Source organism: Heptranchias perlo, chromosome 29 (assembly GCF_035084215.1).
Source record: "Heptranchias perlo isolate sHepPer1 chromosome 29, sHepPer1.hap1, whole genome shotgun sequence".
Classification (NCBI taxonomy): Eukaryota; Metazoa; Chordata; class Chondrichthyes; order Hexanchiformes; family Hexanchidae; genus Heptranchias; species Heptranchias perlo.
The window spans coordinates 36,712,004-36,734,656 of record NC_090353.1 but is presented as its reverse complement, the minus strand read 5'-3'; the positions used below and the strand labels follow the sequence as shown (position 1 = coordinate 36,734,656).

Sequence of the window (22,653 nt, the reverse complement as noted above, 5' to 3'; positions counted from 1 at the left end):
TCAAACACTCCCAGGGCAGGTACAGCACGGGTTAGATACAGAGTAAAGCTCCCTCTACACTGTCCCATCAAACACTCCCAGGGCAGGTACAGCATGGGTTAGATACAGAGTAAAGCTCCCTCTACACTGTCCCATCAAACACTCCCAGGGCAGGTACAGCACGGGTTAGATACAGAGTAAAGCTCCCTCCACACTGTCCCATCAAACACTCCCAGGGCAGGTACAGCACGGGTTCGATACAGAGTAAAGCTCCCTCTACACTGTCCCACCAAACATTGTAAACAATTTTACAACACCAAGTTATAGTCCAGCAATTTTATTTTAAATTCACAAGCTTTCGGAGGCTTTTCACATCGTTCACCTGACGAAGGAGGAAGCCTCCGAAAGCTTGTGAATTTCAAATAAAATTGCTGGACTATAACTTGGTGTTGTAAAATTGTTTACAATTGTCAACCCCAGTCCATCACCGGCATCTCCACATCATCAAACATTCCCAGGGCAGGTACAGCACGGGTTAGATACAGAGTAAAGCTCCCTCTACACTGTCCCATCAAACACTCCCAGGGCAGGTACAGCACGGGTTAGATACAGAGTAAAGCTCCCTCTACACTGTCCCATCAAACTCTCCCAGGGCAGGTACAGCACGGGTTAGATACAGAGTAAAGCTCCCTCTACACTGTCCCATCAAACACTCCCAGGGTGGAGTGAAGATTTGTTGGTCAAGACTGTGACAAATATGAAGCAGTCCTGATTTGTTTTGGTCTGGAGCTGTCCTTTTGAAACAGGCACATTACCCGAGAATTTAAAAAGCAAGCCAGGGTTATGACCCATCGTCAGCAAATGAGGTCAGAGACAGCATCAAGCTAAAAGAAAAGGCTTATACAAATGAAAGTAAAAATGGTAACACAGCAGGCTGGGGGAGTTATAAAAAGCAACAGAGGGATACAAAGAAAGTAACGAGATGCAAAAATGGAGTATAGAAAAAGCTTGCAAGGAATATCAAAGCTGATAATATATTTATCAAAACTTTTAGTAGGAGAAAGAGAATGGTGGGGAGAAATTGGGCCCATTAAAGTCAGATGCTGAGGAGATTATAATGGATAATATGAACTGACGGGCTTGTTCAATGAGTACTTTGTATCCATTTTTACAGTGGAGGAAGAGGAGAAAATACCAGCTGTACACGGGGACCTTAAAATAAGTCATGGGGAGGAGCTTATTAGATTTAATACAAGTAAAAAAAAGTAATGAAGAAAATAATGGGACTTAAGATAGACAAATCTCCAGGACCTGATTTCTTCCACCCAGGGAATTAAAAGAAAAAGGTGAGCAAATTGCAGATGCATTGGTCATAATTTTCCAAATTCTGTCTAGACTCTGGAATTGTACCTTTGGATTGAAAAATTGCAAATGTCACTCCATTATTTAAGACAGGAGGGAGGGAGAAAGCATAAAACTACAGACCTGTCAGTTTATCGTCAGTTGTTGGGAAGTCATTGGAGTTTATCATCAGGGACAGAGTGACTGAGCATTTGGACAAGCATGAGCTGATCAAAGGGCCAGTGTGCATTTTTGAAGGGTGGGTGATGTCTGACTAATCTAGTTGAGATTTTTGAGGAGGTCACTAACATGGTGAATAGGGAAGTGTCTACGGATGTTAATTACATGGACTTCCAGAGGCATTTGATAAGTTTCCATACCAGAGATTATTCGCAAAAATGAAAACGCACGGAATTGGAGGTAATCTTGTGACATGAGTTAGTAATTGGTTGGGAGGTCGGAGACAGAGAGTGGGGACAAAGGCAATGTTTTCTGATTGTTGGGATGTGATAAGTGGTGTTCCCTAGGGATCTGTTCTGGGGCCTCAGCTTTTCACCATATATATTTTTTAGGAAGAATGTTTTCACATATAGGGTAGTGGAAATCTGGAACTCTCTCCCCCTTCAGCTGCCTAGGCCCTAAGCTCTGGAATTCCCTCCCTAAACCTCTCCACCTCTCCCTCCTCCTATAATACGCTCCTTAAAACCTACCTGTTTGCCCAAGCTTTTGGTCACCTGTCCTAATATCTCCTTACATGGCTCAGTGTCAAATGTGGTTTGATAATCGCTCCTGTGAAGCACTTTGGACATTTTGCTACATTATAAGTGCTATATAAATGCAATTTATTGTTGAGTATTCATTGTGCTATATCATGAAAGAAAGAACTTGTACTTCTATAGCGCCTTTCATGACCTCAGGACATCCCAAAGTGATTTACAGCCAATGAAGTACTTGTGAATTGTAGTCATTGTTGTAATGTAGGGAAACGTGGCAGCCAATTTGCGCACAGCAAGATCCCACAAACGGCAATGTGATGACGACTACATAATCTGTTTTTGGTGTTGGTTGAGGGATAAATATTGGCCAGGACACTGGGGAGAACTGCCATACTCTTCGAATAATGCGTCCAGCTGAGAGGGCAGACGGGGCCTTGGTTTAATGTTTCATCCAAAAGACAGCACCTCCGACAGTGCAGCACTCCCTCAGTACTGCACTGGGAGTGTCGGCCTGGATTATGGGCTCAAGTCTCTGGAGTGGGACTTGAATCCACGACCTTCTGACTGAGGAGGCGAGAACGTTACCCACTGACCCACGGCCGACAAACGTCTTTCATTCTATGTGGGTAAGATTGGACCAGGGAGGCAGTGCAATATGTGCGATGGTGAATCAGAAGCTCATTTTACACCCAATCCGATTTTTTTCTTTCTTTGAAGTCAGCGGAAAGGAAAATCGGACAGGTTGTAAAACAAGCTGCTGATTCGCTATCGCCGTTTTGCACCGCCTCCCAGGTCCAATTTTACCTCCCCCCCCCGGTGAGTCCGCAACACAGCCCCCAGCGGGAGGTCCCTCGCTGCTCTTCAACCGTGTCCTGGCTCCAGAGATACTTATTGAAATATTAGTTGCAGAAACAATGACCCAAATCTTTCTGGAAAAATAACAGCGAGTTCACGACACACACCGTTACTAATGTGCAAATCGGCCAGCAACTCCGTGAGTTACGAGTCTCCAGAACTCGCCGGTCGATTTACGCGGCTCCATCGTTTGATTCACACAAACGGCATCTCGCCCTCAACCTCCCCGTTATTTTTAACAACTTGCTGGATTTACATATTAAAGTCGAATTAAACTCGCTGCAGAAAGTCAGGGCTCATGTTTAACAGTATGTACCCTTTTAACCACATGATAATTGTTAACGCAATGCCAATCAACCTCTCCGGCCCAGAAAAGGAACAATTTAAACTGTGGAGTCTCATTCCTGCAGGTAGTAAATTCTTCTTAGAGATTTAAAAAATGTAAAATTTAAATTTTTAAACATTTCTTCATACCTTTCCTTTCTGTCTCTCTTTTCTCTCTCTCCTAATCCAATCTCCCTCTCTTTATTTCTCTTGCTGTACCTGATCTGACTCTAATTCACCTGATTTCCTTCTCAGCACTTCCTCTGTTTATTTCTCAATCCTTAAAATCTCATTAGTTAAGGAGATAAACTGTTGGTCCCGTCGTTCACCAAGGTCCCGGATGCCTCGTTATCAGCTCACGCTTCCGGCAATTCACGGAGCAATAAACATTTTCATGCTGAAGGGTGACGGAAAAAGTCCAAATAACGAGTCACGCCGTGAGATGCCCGACGCCAGCAAGATTTGGGCCACTAAGCTTTAATGGTTTATAACCAAGAATTTCTTTCTCTCCTGTGTATAAAAAGCACCGTGAGCAATAAACCACCCTCTGGGACTAACTGCTCAAAACGGGCAATGTCATTCACGGGGCAGATGCTTTCCACCCCTGATTCCTACGAGGTTCATTGGCTGGAGCTGTCCGCTCGGCCGTGCCTCACCCGTGGACCCATTCTTCACCCCTGAGGCGGCATCAGCATCGCATCCTCTCCTCGTCCGGTGTCCATACTTCTCAACAAGGATCACTGGACGGCCATCAGAGGTTTTCTTTCTCCTCCGGAGCTTGTGGTCACTAAAGGTCAATTATTCCCCCTCCCTGCCAGCCCTCCCAACCACCCCCCCACCCCAGCCCTCCCAACCACCCCCCCACCCCACCCCTCCCCTCCCCTCCCCCCCTCCCCTCCCCTCCCCCCCTCCCTCCCCCCCCCTCCACCCCACCCCACCCCTCCACCCCCCCTCACCCCTCCCCTCCCCTCCGCCCCCCCCTCCCCCCCCTCCGCCCCCCCCTCTGCCCCCTCCACCCCTCCACCCCTCCACCCCACCCCTCACCCCTCCACCCCCATCCTCTTAGCATCCTGGTGAAGATTAACTAACTCAACTGAAGACCAGGGATGGAACCAGAGACCTTCCTGGTCTGTACGGCTCAGCGCCACATAGCAACAGGAGGAGGCCATTCAGCCCCTCGACTGAACAGGCTGGGGCTCTTTTTCTCTAGAAAAGAGAAGGCTGAGGGGTGACCTGTTAGAGGTCTTTAAAATTATGGAACGGTTTGATAGGGTAGAGGTAGAGAAATTGTTTACACTTGTGGGAGAGACCAGAACTAGAGGTCATAAATAGAAGATATTCACTAATAAATCCAATAGGGAATTCAGGAGAAACTTCTTTACCCAGAGAGTGGTGAGAATGTGGAACTCGCTCCCACAAGGACTAGTTGAGGCAAATAGTGTAGATACATTGAAGGGGAAGCTGGATAAACACATGAGGGAGAAAGGAATAGAAGGATATGCTGATAGGGTGAGATGAAGTAGGGAGGGAGGAGGCTCGTGTGGAGCATAAACACCGGCATGGACCCGTTGGGCCGAATGGCCTGTTTCTGTGCTGTAAATTCTATATAATGCTATGTCGTGAACTGGTTGGGCTTTTATGACAATCTGGCAACTTCCATGGTCATTTTTCTGATGTTTGCCTAAAAATGACCATATTTATTGAACTCAATTTCACAACTTGTATCTGAGGCCTTTCCACCAGTTCAGGGCCCAGGCCTAGGTTTTTACGCAATCCGGGGGTGTCACACTGTGAACTTGTACTTTTGAGGCCTGTTTTGTTAATATTTAGGACCTAGGCTGAACCCTGGATCTGGGAAAATCATTTAGGTGCTGCATCACTGAGAGAAAAAAGGCTGAACTCACCTTTGTATAAACTCCCCATGACAATTCTGTCTCTGTCACCATAACAACAATCCCAAACATTCCAAATATCAGCGCGTAATCACTGAGCCGTTTCCTCTTCTCAAACAGGACCCTCCTGTGTCCCAGTTTATGGCCGATATTCTGTGACTTTTTGGCCAATTTTCTGCCCTCGTTCACCAAGCTGTCGTTCGAGATGTTGTTCTGGTCGGGTTTGGAGACCACGACCTCCAGGCCTGAGTTGTTGATGGTCTGTAGAGGCTGAGTCTCCGAGTCCAGGTCATGGAGGTTCCGGTGCGAGTTGCCAAGGCTACTGAGGGGTCTGACCACCCCTCCGTTATACTTGCAGCTAGTCATGGCTATCTCAGTGAAAGGGTTGCTCTCGCTGAAACTGTTTTTGGATCCAGCATGGTGCAAGCGATGGAAGTCACTGGTGCTCACCTGAAAGGGTAAACCAAGAAAGAATTGAAAGTCAAAAGCACAGCCTTGCTGCCTCGGAATCAGTTCGATTGAACGCTGTCGGATTAGACCCAGAACAATGCAGGAACCACATTTAAAACTCACTGGCTTCAAACTCCTTTTAGACTGAATTAATACTGCTCTACAAAGGGGCTTCATGGAGAAGCAAACTCTTAGTATCTGCCCCTGATCTCCCATACTAAGATGGTAGGTATTTGTGCCTTGGTTCAGTGGTTACGTAGAATTTACTGCACAGAAACAGGCCATTCGGCCCAACTGGTCTATGCCAGTGTTTGTGCTCCACACGAGCCTCCTCCCTCCCTACTTCATCTCACCCTAACACCATATCCCTCTATTCCTTTCTCCCTCATGTGTTTATCGAGCTTTCCCTTAAATGCATCTATGTTATTCGCCTCAACCACACTCTCACCACTCTCTGGTCCCATCTGCCCTCTCAGGTGGATGTATAAGATCACATGGCACTACTTTGAAAAAGAGCAGGTGAGTTCTTCCCGGTGCCCTGGCCAATATTTATCCCACAACGAACATCTAAAACATTTATTTCATGGTTGTTTGTGGGATCTTGCTGTGCACAAATTGGCTGCCACATTTCCCTACATCACAACAGTGACTACACTTCAAAAGTACTTCATTTATTGTAAAGCACTTAGGGGTGTCCTGAGGTTGTGAAAGGCGCTTTAGAAATGCAAGTTCTTTTCTTTCTTTCTCTTTCTCTCTCGTGAGATCAGCAGGTCCTGCCCATGAAGGAATAGTGCAACATTCCCATTCATCGTGTCCCAACAGGGAGTTAGTTACATAGAATGTCTACTCCTACATGAACAAGGGCCAATTGAGACACAGTTAAGCTAGGAAACGTAGACAATTCAGGGCAATGCAATTCAGCTCAACCCAAGATGAACACCCTCAATTAAACATCAATGGACCACTTCCATTTCTTTGCTGACTCTTCCTCTCTTCTTCCTTCTAATCTCCAGTCCCCCCATCCTCAGTGGCACACCAGCACCCATGCCCAGAGGCATGGAGCATAGGACTAGGCCATTCACCACCCCACCTCTGTCTCCTACCTCCCAACCAATTACCAACCCATGCCCAAGGTCACTCCCAATTCAGAGCACTCTCACTTTTACTAATAATCTCTTGTGCAGAACCTTATTAAAGGGTTTGACACTGGTACCTGCTGATACCTGGGTGGGTACCCTCAGATAATGAAGCAGTCCATGCCCGCATGCAGCAAGACCTGGACAACATCCAGGCTTGGACTGATAAGTGGCAAGTAACATTTGTGCCACACAAGTGCCAGGCAATGACCATCTCCAACAAGAGAGAGTCGAACAAGCTCCCCTTGACATTCAACGGCATTACCATCACCGAATCCCCCACCATCAACATCCTGGGGGTCACCATTGACCAGAAACTTAACTGGACCAGCCACATAAATACCATGGCTACAAGAACAGGTCAGAGGCTGGGTATTCTGTGGCGAGTGACTCACCTCCTGACTTCCCAAAGCCTTTCCACCATCTACAAGGCACAAGTCAGGAGTGTGATGGAATACTCTCCACTTGACTGGATGAGTGCAGCTCCAACAACACTCAACAAGCTTGACACCATCCAGGACAAAGCAGCCCGCTTGATTGGCACCGCATCCACCACCTTAAACATTCACTCCCTTCACCACCGGCGCACAGTGGCTGCAGTGTGTACCATCCACAGGATGCACTGCAGCAACTCGCCAAGGCTTCTTCAACAGCACCTCCCAAACCTGCGACCTCTACCACCAAGAAGGACAAGGGCAGCAGGCACATGGGAACAACACCACCTGGTTACCGTCCAAGTCACACACCATCCCGACTTGGAAATATATCGCCGTTCCTTCATCGTCGCTGGGTCAAAATCCTGGAACTCCCTCCCTAACAGCACTGTGGGAGAAACTTCACCACGTGGACTGCAGTGGTTCAAGAAGGCGGCTCACCACCACCTTCTCAAGGGCAATTAGAGATGGCCTTGCCAGAGACGCCCACATCCCATGAATGAACAAAAAAAAGGGTACAATACCAGCACAGGTAAGGGTCTGTCACTGGTACCTGCTTATACCTGGGTGGGGGCAATACCAGCACAGGTAAGTGGGTGGCCTCACACTTCCCCGACATTGAACTCTTTAGGAGTAAGATTGTACTGTTACAGGAAACACATGTGGCATAGAGGGAAAGGAGGGCATCTAGCAAGGAGGCTGTATCCCATTGCTTAAAATGGGTCGGGAATGGTTTCCCAAAATCCCAGAGTGACATGGTGTATTGTGTGGTTAATTAAAGCCCATGAACTGATCGACACAAATACAGACATGTGGTTGAGTCAAGATTGTTTGAGCTTCTTCACCACATGTCAAAAAATAATTGTTGGAGATCTGAAAATGCATCGAGCTTTCAAGATAATTATAGTTCATGGATTGAAACTCATAGACATCAAACCCAAAATTATACAGCATTTGCTCATGAAGTCTGCAAAATATGGATGAAAAATGTCACACAATAACTTGCTCTTTCACAGCGAGAGAAAATCACTACAATTCATACAAGTGAATGTCTGATTAACGGCCCCTCGCACTCAGTACTTGGTGTGGAGTGGACACAGAGTCCAAACTGACCAATTCCAAATGTATTTCTGTGGCCAGAAGCCTGGGAGATGGGGTGAGGTGAATGGTCAGTAATATGGATACGTGAGGGTAGATCTTGACTTTGTCCGATAATGTAAAACAGGTGACAGCAAATCGGCAGCTCATTTTGCATCGCTCCCGATTTCTATTTCCAGTGAAATCAATGGAAATTAAATTCTCGGGATGTGGCAAGGCCGGCCATTATTGGCCATCCCTAGTTGCCCCTTGCGAAGGTGGTGGTGAGCCGCCTTCTTGAACCACTGCAGTCCGTGTGGTGAAGGTTCTCCCACAGTGCTGTTAGGAAGGGAGTTCCAGGATTTTGACCCAGCGACGATGAAGGAACGGCGATATATTTCCAAGTCGGGATGGTGTGTGACTTGGAGGGGAACGTGCAGGTGGTGTTGTTCCCATGTACCTGCTGCCCTTGTCCTTCTAGGTGGTAGAGGTCACGGGTTTGGGAGGTGCTGTCGAAGAAGCCTTGGCGAGTTGCTGCAGTGCATCCTGTAGATGGTACACACTGCAGCCACAGTGCGCCAGTGGTAGATGGGGTGCCAATCGAGTGGGTTGGTTTGCCCTGGATGGTGTCGAGCTTCCTGAGTGTTGTTGGAGCTGCACTCATCCAGGCAAGCAGAGAGTATTCCATCACATTCCCGACTTGTGCCTTGTAGATGGTGGAGAGGCTTTGGGGAGTCAGGAGGTGAATATGCCTGTTTGTCAGATCTACCCTCCTGTCAAGCAGGGATAGGAATTGCCAATCCTCCTGGATTGCTCTGGAGTCTCCAGGAATTAAAGTCTAATCTCCAGGACACTGCTGCGAGCAAAAACTGGGAAGGAAAATCACAGAGGATGTTAAAACAAATTGTGCTTTTAAACAAATTTTCTTTGAACACTTTTGTTTGCTCGTTATAAAAATTGTGGACATGGGGGAAAAACGTCTGTCTGACTGAGGGTCAAGAATCATCCAATCAGATAATGAAGAGTCTATTCACTTTCTGATTGGCTGAGAAGGCGGGGCACCGCAAGGATGGACGTATTGGGTAACCAATAGCAGGAGAGTGGGGGGACGGGGCGGGAGGTCACTTGATGACACCTCCAGGAAGTTGTTCAACCAGAGTTGGCGACCCTAAGCAGGGCTGGGTTCTGGGTCAGAGCACTGCGTGGTGACATTTACCCATCCAGCTGTTTCAGGGACACACGGCTTCATTTGGCCTTTTGCTGATGGGCGGGGATGAAGACCAATTAGTAAAGTTGTATTTAAAACTTAAAACATTGGGCGCTGACCTCGAGACGGGGGGGATTGTGGGGGAGGTTGGGAGGGGGGTGGTGATGAAGGCTGACCAGCGCTGGCTCTGGTCTCTTGAACTGCTTTCCCCTCATGTCCCCAATGCAGACCTGCCGCAGATTGATAACCTCTGAATGGCAATTCCCCCAGATTTCCAGAATACAGTTAGAACGCATCAAAAGCCTGACAGGTAACTGGTCAATTACAGCGCAATTATCAACCAATGATGAGCAATTAAAGGCCATTAATTGAAACGCACTGTTCTTATTTTGACGCAGGCCCTATTGTAGAGCGGGCCAATATAAATCTCAAATCAATACATGTGGCTACAGTGGAATTGCATCAGAGTTGACCGTTAGCTCCAAACATCTGGAACCTCTCCTCTCAAACATAGGAACTGGAGGAGGCCATTCAGCCCCTTGAGCCTGTTCTGCCATTCAATTCGATCATGGCTGACCTGTATCTTAACTCCATTTACCCACCTTAGTTCCGTAACCCTTAGTACCCTTACCTAAAAAAATTTATCAGCTTCAGTATTGAAATTTTACAATTGACCCCCAGCCTCAACAGATTTTTGGGGTTGTGGGGGGGGGGGGGCGGAAAAAGAGAGTTCCAGATTCCCACTCCCCTTTGTGTGAAGAAGAGCTTCCTGACATCACCCCTGAACGGCCTGGCTCTAATTTTAAGGTTATTCCCCCTTGTTCTGGACTCCCCCCAGCAGGGGAAATAGTTTCTCTCTATCCACCCTATCAAAATCCTACCTCTAGTTTCCAATCTCCTTCTCTCTATATCACAATCTCTCAGCCCTGATTTTTACCCCACAGGCCCCCCATCTGTGCCCGACATGAATGGGGAGGGCGGGGGTCGGGGGTCAAATAATCGGCAGCTCACCCAACCTACACGAGTCATCCGCCATTTTACCAGGTGCACTTTGGGCAACGAGCGATGTCCTCGTCCAATGGGGGAAGGGGGGGGGGGGGGCGAGGACACCGTAGAGATTCAAAAAGTCGGGATCCGGTGACGTCAATCAGAACCCAACGCTAATTTAACGTTGCGTCACGAGGCGGGCTCCCAGTGCAGAGGAGAGTTCCTCTGGGCCCAACACGAGGAAACCTCGGGGCCTCCCCTGCCTCGGGCTTCCCTCCGCCCTCCTCCTCCGCCCCCATCAGCCCCTCTCCTCCCCCACCGACTGCTGGGGAGCATCCCCTCACCTGACTCACATCCGTCCCCCCGCCCGACTCCCGCCCGTCCCCCCGCCCGACTCCCGCCCGACCCCCCGCCCGACTCCCGCCCGTCCCCCCGCCCGACTCCCGGCGCCCCCTGATGACCGGTTCGGGGCTGGTGTATTAAGGGAGTTAAAATGGAGCCGGGCCTTGGGCCTCATGTCAGCCGGCCCTGTGAGCTTAATGCTCGCCTCGTGCTGGCCCCACTGGCCCCAGCGCTCGCCCCACTGGCCCCAGCGCTCGCCCCACTGGCCCCAGCGCTCGCCCCACTGGCCCCAGCGCTCGCCCCACTGGCCCCAGCGCTCGCCCCACTGGCCCCAGCGCTCGCCCCACTGGCCCCAGCGCTCGCCCCACTGGCCCCAGCGCTCGCCCCACTGGCCCCAGCGCTCGCCCCACTGGCCCCAGCGCTCGCCCCACTGGCCCCAGCGCTCGCCCCACTGGCCCCAGCGCTCGCCCCACTGGCCCCAGCGCTCGCCCCACTGGCCCCAGCGCTCGCCCCACTGGCCCCAGCGCTCGCCTCCCTCACTGTTTTATCAATAACACAGCGGTCATTACTCCTCTAGACCCCTCTTATTCCTCTTAAGCTCCCAATGCACCATCCCACACTCCCTCCTCCTGCACCCTCATGATTTTGAAATCAAGGAGTAAATTTTATAAATTGGTGCAGTATGGACAGGAAACCATGCAGAGCACACAGAGCCCTGATTCCAGATTCCCAATATACCCGCCGGTCATATGAAGCTGTGAACTAGGTTAGCTAGTTTATAAAATCTCCTCCCTTACCCTGCTGCTGAATAAACCGTGACTCTACACAGATGCACAGTGAGTAATCCTTACCCTGCTGAATAATGTTCTGTCCCAGCACCAATTGTGTGTGTAACAGGACTGAGAGACACAGTACGGTGCTGAGAGAGTCAGGAATATATTTCAGGCAGGGCTGGTTACGCATGATCTGATTTTCCCTGGAATATAATTACATAACCGAGCTGACTCTGAATGAGACTGGATATTTGGGGCAGCACGCTCACCCACCATAAGAACATCCATACAAGGCACAGGATCTCAGTGTCCCCGTTCGACTCATCGCAAACCTTGACCAGAAGGACAGGGTTGAGTGTTGTGAAGAGAAGCTAATAATACTGAGGGACTGCAGTCACAGAGCACAAGATTCCAATTCATTCCCCGCCGCATATTTCAGTGTCACTTCCTGCAGCGGGTAACAACCCATTATCCAGTCACGAGATCTGAAAATCTCTGAGACCGCATCATGTGATTTGCCAAAGATTGTTATCAGGGTTTGTTTCACTGAAAGCGAGAGGAGGAGGAGATGTTTTAAATGCGAGGCATTGCTCGCAGTGACATCACTGGCAGTGCAGTGTAAGGGGTGGGTGTGTGAAGATTTCATACTGTGCTCACTTGAACTGTTAGAATCAACCAGCAGCACAGTAACAGAACCTGCTCTCCCCAAATATGGGGTCTCTAGGGAACAGTTTCAGTTCTAATGATAGGGTACAGTACTGGTGTGTACAGGTCTGTCACTGTATAACACTGAGGTACAGTACTGGTGGGTACAGGTCTGTCACTGTATAACACTGGGGTACAGTACTGGTGGGTACAGGTCTGTCACTGTATAACACTGGGGTACAGTACTGGTGGGTACAGGTCTGTCACTGTATAACACTGGGGTACAGTACTGGTGGGTACAGGTCTGTCACTGTATAACACTGGGATACAGTACTGGTGGGTACAGGTCTGTCACTGTATAACACTGGGGTACAGTACTGGTGGGTACAGGTCTGTCACTGTATAACACTGGGATACAGTACTGGTGGGTACAGGTCTGTCACTGTATAACACTGGGGTACAGTACTGGTGGGTACAGGTCTGTCACTGTATAACACTGGGATACAGTACTGGTGGGTACAGGTCTGTCACTGTATAACACTGGGGTACAGTACTGGTGGGTACAGGTCTGTCACTGTATAACACTGGGGTACAGTACTGGTGGGTACAGGTCTGTCACTGTATAACACTGGGGTACAGTACTGGTGGGTACAGGTCTGTCACTGTATAACACTGGGATACAGTACTGGTGGGTACAGGTCTGTCACTGTATAACACTGGGGTACAGTACTGGTGGGTACAGGTCTGTCACTGTATAACACTGGGGTACAGTACTGGTGGGTACAGGTCTGTCACTGTATAACACTGGGGTACAGTACTGGTGGGTACAGGTCTGTCACTGTATAACACTGGGGTACAGTACTGGTGGGTACAGGTCTGTCACTGTATAACACTGGGGTGCAGTATTGGTAGGTACAGGTCTGTCACTGTATAACACTGGGGTACAGTACTGGTGGGTACAGGTCTGTCACTGTATAACACTGGGGTACAATACTAGTGGGTACAGGTCTGAAACTATATAACACTGGGGTACAGTACTGGTGGGTACAGGTCTGTCACTGTATAACACTGGGGTACAGTACTGGTGGGTACAGGTCTGTCACTGTATAACACTGGGGTACAGTACTGGTGGGTACAGGTCTGTTACTGTATAACACTGGGATACAATACTAGTGGGTACAGGTCTGAAACTATATAACACTGGGGTACAGTACTGGTGGGTACAGGTCTGTCACTGTATAACACTGGGGTACAGTACTGGTGGGTACAGGTCTGTCACTGTATAACACTGGGGTACAGTCCTAGTGGATACAGGTATCTTAATGGGGATTGGAACAAGTTATGGAGAGGCGTTAAGGAGATCACAATTCATATAGTGTTGGATTAAGCACATGGTGGGTTCTGAGTACCATCAGCGGGTGGGTGTGAGGGGCACGGTGAGAAGGTGTGATTGAGGGTTATGGTGAGTCGATGGGTAGGTGGGGTGGAGGCGGTAGGCGGTTTCTATGGAAAAGGGACGGGGCTTGTTGGGCCAATTGCATTCCTTTTCCTAATACTGATTATGTAATAGCCTGTGGATGTGCACAAGATGAGGGACAATATAGCTTAATGCACACTGACTGTAAATACTTTGAGATACAAACACTGAGAGACAGAGCCAGAGAGAGACTGAGACAGATACACAGAGGAGGTGAGAACGTCATTATACAGTGTCCAGTGTGATTGCACCAAGATTCCAGTAATTAAATGCAGTCACAAGAGCAGTCACTAATGGACAGATTGCATAGATCGTGTTTTACACAGAACCCAAGCAAGCCAGAATATGGTCATGCATGCACACAAACCCCTCGAAATGACTCCATTTCTAAGTAATGTTAACTATAGAATGCATTTTTAAAATGCCGAGAAACAAACTGATCAGAGTATCAGGAAGCCCGTAGAATCATAACATAGAATCTTATAGCACAAAGAAGGAGGCCATTCGGCCCATTGCACCGATGCCCGTTCTTTGGAAGAGCTATCCAATTAATCCCTACAATTCTCCGAGATCTCTGCGCTCCTCCAATTCTGGCCTCTTGCTCATCCCCTTCTTCATTCCACCATTGGTGGTCATGCCTTCAGCTGCCTAGGCCCTAAGCTCTGGAAGTCTCTCTCTCTCTCTCCTCCTTTAAGACGCTCCTTAAAACCTACCTCATTGACCAAGCTTTTGGTCACCTGTCCTAATATCTCCTTATGTGGCTCGGAGTCAAATTTTCACTGATTAAGCTCCTGGGACATTTTGCTATGTTAATGGCAATGTATAAATGCAAGTTGTTGTGTTTTGATGAGGGGGACGATGCAGAGATTGTAGTTAAGGAGGAGTGTGAAATATTGGATGGGATAAACATAGTGAGAGAGGAAGTATTAAAGGGTTTAGCACCTTTGAAAGTAGATAAATCGCCAGGCCCGGATTAAATGTATCCCAGGCTGTTAAGAGAAGCAAGGGAGGAAATAGCGGAGGCTCTGATCATCATTTTCCAATCCTCCCTGGCTACAGGCGTGGTGCCGGAGGATTGGAGGACTGCTAACATTGTAATGTTGTTTAAAAAGGGAAAAAGGGATAGACCGAGTAATTACAGGCCAGTCAGTCTAACCTCGGTGGTGGGCAAATTATTGGGAAAAATTGTGAGGGACAGTATTAATCGTCACTTAGAAAGGCACAGATTAATCAAGGAGAGTCAGCATGGATTTGTTAAGGGAAGGTCACATCTAACTAACCTGATCGAATTTTTTGAGGAGGTAACAAGGACGGTCGATGAGGGTAGCGCGTTTGACGCATTCTACATGGATTTTAGCAAGGCTTTTGACAAGGTCCCACATGGCAGACTGGTCAGAAAAGTAAAAGCCCATGGGAGTCAAAGGATATGGGGAAAGGGCGGGAAAGTGGAGTTGAGGTAAAAATCAGATCAGCCATGATCTCATTAAATGGCAGAGCAGGCTCGAGGGGCCAAATGGCCTACTCCTGCTCCTATCTTTTATGGTCTTATGGTCTTATGGATCAAAGGGAAAGTGGCTAGTTGGATCCAGAATTGGTTCAGCGGCAGGAAGCAAAGGGTAATGGTCGACGGATGTTTTTGTGACTGGAAGGCTGTTTCCAGTGGGGTTCTGCAGGGCTCAGTACTTGGTCCCTTGCTTTTTGTGGTATTTATCAATTTTTAGACTTAAATGTAGGGGGCGTGATTAAGAAGTTTGCAGATGATACAAAAATTGGCCGTGTGGTTGATAATGAGGAGGAAAGCTGTAGACTGCAGGAAGATATCAATGGACTGGTCAGGTGGGCAGAAAAGTGGCAAATGGAATTCAATCCGGAGAAGTGTGAGGTAATGCATTTGGGGAGGGCAAACAAGGCAAGGGAATACACAATAAATGGGAGGATACTGAGAGGTGTAGAGGAACAGAGGGACCTTGGAGTGCATGTCCACAGATTCCTGAAGGTAGCAGGACAGGTAGATAAGGTGGTTAAGAAGGCATACGGGATACTTTCCTTTATTAGCCGAGGCATAGAATATAAGAGCAAGGATGTTATGCCAGAACTGTATAAAACACTAGTTAGGCCACAGCTTGAGTACTGCGTACAGTTCTGGTCACCATATTACAGGAAAGATGTGATTGCACTAGAGAGAGTATAGAGGAGATTTATGAGGATGTTGCCAGGACTGGAGAATTTTAACTATGAGGAAAGATTGGATAGGCTGGGGTTATTTTCTTTGGAACAGAGGAGGCTGAGGGGAGATTTAATTAAGGTGTATAAAATTATGAGGGGACTAGATAGAGTGGATAGGAAGGACTTGTTTCCCTCATCAGAGAGCTCAATAACCAGGGGGCACAGATTATAAGTAATTGGTAGAAGGATCAGAGGGGAGCTGAGGAGAAATTTTTTCACCCAGAGGGTGGTGGGGGCCTGGAACTCACTGCCTGAAAGGGTGGGAGAGGCAGAAACCCTCAACTCATTTAAAAAGTACTTGGATGTGCACCTGAAGTGCCGTGAGCTACAGGGCTACGGACCAAGTGCTGGAAAGTGGGATTAGGCTGGATAGCTCTTTTTTGGCCGGCACAGACACGATGGGCCGAATGGCCTCCTTCGGTGCCACAAATTTCTATGATTCTATGATAGAGGTGTTCAAATATTGACAGGATGGGACAGAGTAGATAGGCACAAATGGTGTCCAAGACATTGAAAAGCCCAGAATAAGGGTACATGGATAAAAGATTAAATGTAAGAGAGTTCGGACAGACAACAAAAGAAACTTTTTTTTTTAAACACAGAATGTTGAAGTGCAATTTCTCTCTGGATATTTTAATGAAGGATTAATCTATTAACAGGTGAGCAAACTTCATTTGACTGTGTCAACACTTTAGCTATTAACATGTCCCAGGGCAGTTTCAGCCCGTGTGTATGTCCATCGTGTGGGCCGGTGATAACGATTCGAGCATCAGTATAATGACATCAGGGAAATGACATCACACTTACACCAAGCTTCACTGTGGTGGAATACACTTCCTGCCTCACGCTGCTAATTTCATGCCTTCAATCTACTCCCAGCACCAATGAAAGACCTGTACCTACCAGTACTATACCCCAGTGTTATACAGTGACAGACCTGTACCCACCAGTACTGTACCTCAGTGTTATACAGTGACAGACCTGTACCCCCCAGTACTGTACCCGTGTTATACAGTGACAGACCTGTACCCCCCAGTACTGTACCCCAGTGTTATACGGTGACAGACCTGTACCCCCCAGTACTGTACCCCAGTGTTATACAGTGACAGACCTGTACCCCCCAGTACTGTACCCCAGTGTTATACAGTGACAGACCTGTACCCACCAGTACTGTACCCGTGTTATACAGTGACAGACCTGTGCCCACCAGTACTGTACCCGTGTTATACAGTGACAGACCTGTACCCACCAGTACTGTACCCCAGTGTTATACAGTGACAGACCTGTACCCACCAGTACTGTACCCCAGTGTCATACAGTGACAGACCTGTACCCACCAGTACTGTACCCCAGTGTTATACAGTGACAGACCTGTACCCACCAGTACTGTACCCGTGTTATACAGTGACAGACTTGTACCCACCAGTACTGTACCCCAGTGTTATACAGTGACAGACCTGTACCCACCAGTACTGTACCCGTGTTATACAGTGACAGACCTGTACCCACCAGTACTGTACCCCAGTGTTATACAGTGACAGACCTGTACCCACCAGTACTGTACCCCAGTGTTATACAGTGACAGACCTGTACCCACCAGTACTGTACCCCAGTGTTATAGTGACAGACCTGTACCCACCAGTACTGTACCCGTGTTATACAGTGACAGACCTGTACCCACCAGTACTGTACCCGTGTTATACAGTGACAGACCTGTACCCACCAGTACTGTACCCCAGTGTTATACAGTGACAGACCTGTACCCACCAGTACTGTACCCCAGTGTTATACAGTGACAGACCTGTACCCACCAGTACTGTACCTGTGTTATACAGTGACAGACCTGTACCCACCAGTACTGTACCCGTGTTATACAGTGACAGACCTGTACCCACCAGTACTGTACCCGTGTTATACAGTGACAGACCTGTACCCACCAGTACTGTACCCCAGTGTTATACAGTGACAAACCTGTACCTACCAGTACTGTACCCCAGTGTTATACAGTGACAAACCTGTACCTACCAGTACTGTACCCGTGTTATACAGTGACAGACCTGTACCCACCAGTACTGTACCCTAGTGTTATACAGTGACAGACCTGTACCCACCAGTACTGTACCCCAGTGTTATACAGTGACAGACCTGTACCCACCAGTACTGTACCCCAGCGTTACACAGTGACAGACCTGTACCCACCAGTACTATACCCCAGCGTTACACAGTGACACACCAACATTAAACAGGTGACAATGCTTAAGTTAAACTTATAAAATCATGCCTGAATTTCCATATACATTTCATGCAGAGCCAGCTCTGGGCTGGGAATGTGAATTGATAAAATCTCTCCCCATATTGAATGAAGTTCAATACTGAGTCACACTATAGTACTGCAGAGCCTCTCGCACCATATATAGCTGCATCCTGCAACAAGGTAGTTGATACCAACAGATTCTGTGGAGGCATCGCAGGGGTGAGTTTACCAGCTCATGCTCCTGGCACAGATTCTGGGCGCACGTATTGGAATTCGGGCACAGACTCATGAAAAATCATGGGGAACACGCAGTGGAATGCCAAATATGTGCTCCCGTCAGATGAGGCTCTGCATTGGGACCGCAATTTTATACCACTTGTGTGTACGGAGTAATCTATTGTAATATGTAGCAGACTATGATGTAAGCTATGTTATGATTATACATGTAGCATCAGCCGTAACACATTGACAGCACTCTCGCCTCTGAGTCAGAAGGTCGTGGGTTCAAGTCCCACTCTAGAGGTCAGAGCACATAATCCAGGCTGACACCTCAGTGCAGTACTGAGGGAGTGCTTCACTGTCGGAGGTGCCGTCTTTCAGATAAGACGTAAAACTGACGCCCCGGTCTGCCCTCTCAGGTGGATCTAAAAGATCCCACGGCTGCTATTTTGAAGAAGAGCAGGGAAGTTCTCCCCGGTAATATGGCTAATATTTATCCCTCAACCAACATTACCAAAACAGATTATCTGGTCATCTTCACATTGCTGTTTGTGGGAGCTTGCTGCGCGCAAATTGGCTGTTGTGTTTCTCAAAGTACAACAGTGACTACACTTCAAAAGTACTTCATGGCTACAAAGTGCTTTGGGATGTCCTAATGTTATGAAGGGCCATCTGTGGAGCTTACATACACCAATAACTTGCACATATATATAGCTCCTTTAACATAATTAAAACATCCTAAGGCACTTCACCTGAGCGATTATCAGACAAAATTTGATACCAAGCCACATAAGGAGATATTAGGACAGGTGACCAAAAGCTTGGTCAAAGAGGTAGGTTTTAAGGAGCGTCTTAAAGGAGGAGAGAGAGAGGCGGAGAGGTTTAGGGAGGGAATTCCAGAGCTCAGGGCCCAGGCAGCTGAAGGCTGAAGGTGGAGCAATGAAAATTGGGGATGCATGGGATAGCAATGCATACTGTTAAAAACACAATATCATTAATGATATTGATAAGCAGGTAGGCAGACACAGCAGCCAATCTGCACTCAGCAAGATCCCACGAACAGCTAATCCATTTTTGGTGGTGTTGGTTGAGGGAGGAATGTTGGCCCAGGGACTCCGGGAAAACTCCCTACTCTCCATCAAATGGGATCCTACGTAAATTCTATGTATTAAGTGTAAGAGGGGCAGCAATTTAGTTAACGTATTGATGCTGATACTCGATCAGAGCATGAGGGGTGAGTGAAATCACACATCAGCAATGAGAAGGGAACTCAGGTGGAACCTTGTCACCCAAAGTCTATTACAGATGCGGAATGACTTGCTGCGGAGGGCCGTGAACTGTACAGTTTACAATGCGGCCAAGAGACATTTCCAGGGTTTAATTACATAAAAATTACAGCACAGAAACAGGCCATTCAGCCCAACTGATCTGTGCTGGTGTTTATGCTCCACTCGAGTCTCCTCCCACCCTACTTCATCTCACCCTATCAGTATATCCTTCAATTCCTTTCTCCCTCATGTGTTTATCCAGCTTCCCCTTAAATGCATCTACGCTATTCACCTCAACTACTCCTTGTGATAGTGAGTTCCACATTCTCACCACTCTCTGGGTAAAGATGTTTCTCTGGGAGTGCACAGGTTAATGGCTTGTGCACAATTCCTTTCTGCTTTTCTGTTAAAGAGCTCATCGGCCCACCTCGTTGACCAAGGCAGTGATGCTGCTGCAATAGCAGGCTGAGGGACTTGGTCTGCGGCATGTCTGTGTGCAGCCAGCACAAATCTCAAAATGGTGGGCAACGCACTGGTGACTTTCGAACACGTGCTGGTGCTGACAGCGCAGGGCATGGTAACATTTTCCCTTTATGTGTTTGTACGAGAACAGTGATGACAGTACATTCTATCAGACAGCGAGAAGGTGGGGAGGTGGGATTGAGGGATATGGGGAGAAGGTGGGTAGGTGGGATTGAGGGATATGGGGAGAAGGTGGGGAGGTGGGATTGAGGGATATGGGGAGAAGGTGGGTAGGTGGGATTGAGGGATATGGGGAGAAGGTGGGTAGGTGGGATTGAGGGATATGGGGAGAAGGTGGGGAGGTGGGATTGAGGGATATGGGGAGAAGGTGGGTAGGTGGGATTGATGGATATGGGGAGAAGGTGGGGAGGTGGGATTGAGGGATATGGGGAGAAGGTGGGGAGGTGGGATTGAGGGATATGGGGAGAAGGCTTTGCCTATTCCCAAAAAAATGTCATAGAATGAGTGTGTTTAATACAAACTGCAGTCTGAAGCCTGTCATCTATAATCCTTCGAAATGTTTAATTATATATATTGAATTGAACTTCAGCAGGCAACAAATCTTCAAGATAATCAACCTCTTTTCAGTTATAGTCCCTAGGGCATGTTTGAAATAAAAATTTAAATATGGGATGTAAAAGTTACATTTAAATAGGCTGCTCCCTCATGTGCAATCTGTGGTCACAGAGAGAGACCTGCTGCAGCTCAGCACCCTTTGACCCCCCCCCCCCTAAATATTAATCATTAGCTTCTGATTGCAAACATGATAAGACAATGAATGATCTGAGATTGCACAGAATCCTCAGCCTGACACCAACATGGGACACCATCAGCTCATCTTTCTCCTCTCCTGTCACCCTGGGCTGTGGAGGGTTTGAAACTGTGAAATTTACACAGGAATGCAGTTTACAGAGTGTGTCCACTCCAGCTCACAACTACATTCAGCAGAAGTGAATCTTAAACACTCAGAAATGCCTTGAAGTCAGAATGCAAAGGGATTTCCTTTAGTAAACACGCATGGGAGGGGGAGGAGGGGGGATGTGGGGAGGAGGAGGGGGGATGTGGGGAAGACCGTGTCCCTTTCTGTTAACACCTCTAACAGAACCCAGTGAGTCTGCTTCACATACAGAAGAACATGTACAAAAGGGGCTGTGTGACTGACCTAAGGGGAACCTGACATGCTCTATACTGGAATATGCAGAGATCATACAATCAGACAGCACAGGAGGAGGCCATTCAGCCCATCGTGCCTGTGCCCGCTCTTTGAAAGAGCTGTCCAATTAGTCCCACTCCTCCTGCTCTTTCCCCATAGCCCTGCAAATTCCCCCCTTAAAGTATTTATCCAATTTCCCTTTTGAAAGTTTCTATTCAATCAGCTTCACCCCCCCCCCCCACCCCCTTTCAGGCAGTGAATTCCAGATCATAACAACTGGCTGCGTAAAAAAAAATTGAACCGGATCTTGGCTTTTCTAGTCAATCTGCAATAGGAGAGATCTTTCGGGTGGAACATTCGGCAGCTGATGGGAATGTCAGCCTTCTCCCTCTGTTTTCTGGGTGATACCGCGGCACCAGATGGGGCATGACACGGAAAGGCAACGGGTGCAGCAAGCGCTGGCCCACCGCACACAGAAACCCGCCTGCACCCCTCACACTCCCTCTAAACACACACTCCAGGGAAAAACAGCAGCATTGCGAGATATCACCACCGCCTCCCCTCCGTGCGTTTACATGATCGTAGATTGAGCCATTTACATCCCTGACCAAAAAAAAAAATACACACACACACATGCAGCGAGACTGCAACAGGCTTCGGATGATCAGAGGGAGGGAGAGAGTCACCCCGAGGTACATAGTCCGGGGGCTGTGCCCTGCTGCAGACTCGGCAGAAATCGGCCGCTTACCTGGCGCAGGTTAAGTCCCGGGATAAACATGTACAGAGATGGTACATTAGAATGGATGGAAGGAAGTGTGTGTCTCTCTGTCTCTCTATCTACCTGTGTGTGTCTCTCTCTATTCGTTTATGCATGTGTCTATCCATCTCTCTCTTTCTATCCATCCCTGTGTCTCTCCTTCTGTCTCTCTCTATTTATCTATGTGTGTGTGTCTCTATCTATCTATCCATCTCTCTCTCTCTGTATCTACCTATCTGTGTGTGTGTGTGTGTGTCTATCTCTGTCTCGTGTATATGTATCTATGTCTCTCTCTCTATCTATGTCTCTCTCTCTCTATCTATGTCTCTCTCTCTCTATCTATATATATATATATATCTCTCTCTCTCTCTCTCTCAGGCTCCTTACCTGGTACTCTCCGGGGTGGCTCTGATTCCCGTGCCAGCAGTGCCTGTGCAGACACTGGTTCCTGTGACAGTTGCAGTGATGCTGGTGCTGGTGCTGGTGATGGTGATGGTGCTGCTGCTCCCCGCTCGCTCGGCCGGACCCCACTGCGCTCTGATCTTCCGCAGGCTTTGGATCCATCGCACTGCCGGCTGCGCACTGCACCGCACACGGACACCGCTCGCCCGTACAGCCC

General features: G+C 48.1%; 1 protein-coding gene across 1 annotated transcript in view; it reads right to left on the bottom strand.

Annotated features, from left to right (window-relative positions):
• Nucleotides 1–22,591, bottom strand: part of LOC137299644 (small conductance calcium-activated potassium channel protein 2-like) — a 73,143-nt gene extending 50,552 nt beyond the window's left edge. Inside the window, exons 1-2 of the mRNA XM_067968561.1 lie at nt 22,422–22,591; nt 5,120–5,557 (exon numbers count right to left, since the gene is read on the bottom strand). Of these exons, the coding sequence (XP_067824662.1) occupies nt 5,120–5,473 (354 nt within the window). The 5' untranslated portion in view covers nt 5,474–5,557; nt 22,422–22,591. The remainder of the gene's footprint in view (nt 1–5,119; nt 5,558–22,421) is intronic.
• Nucleotides 22,592–22,653: the final 62 nt, after the last annotated feature.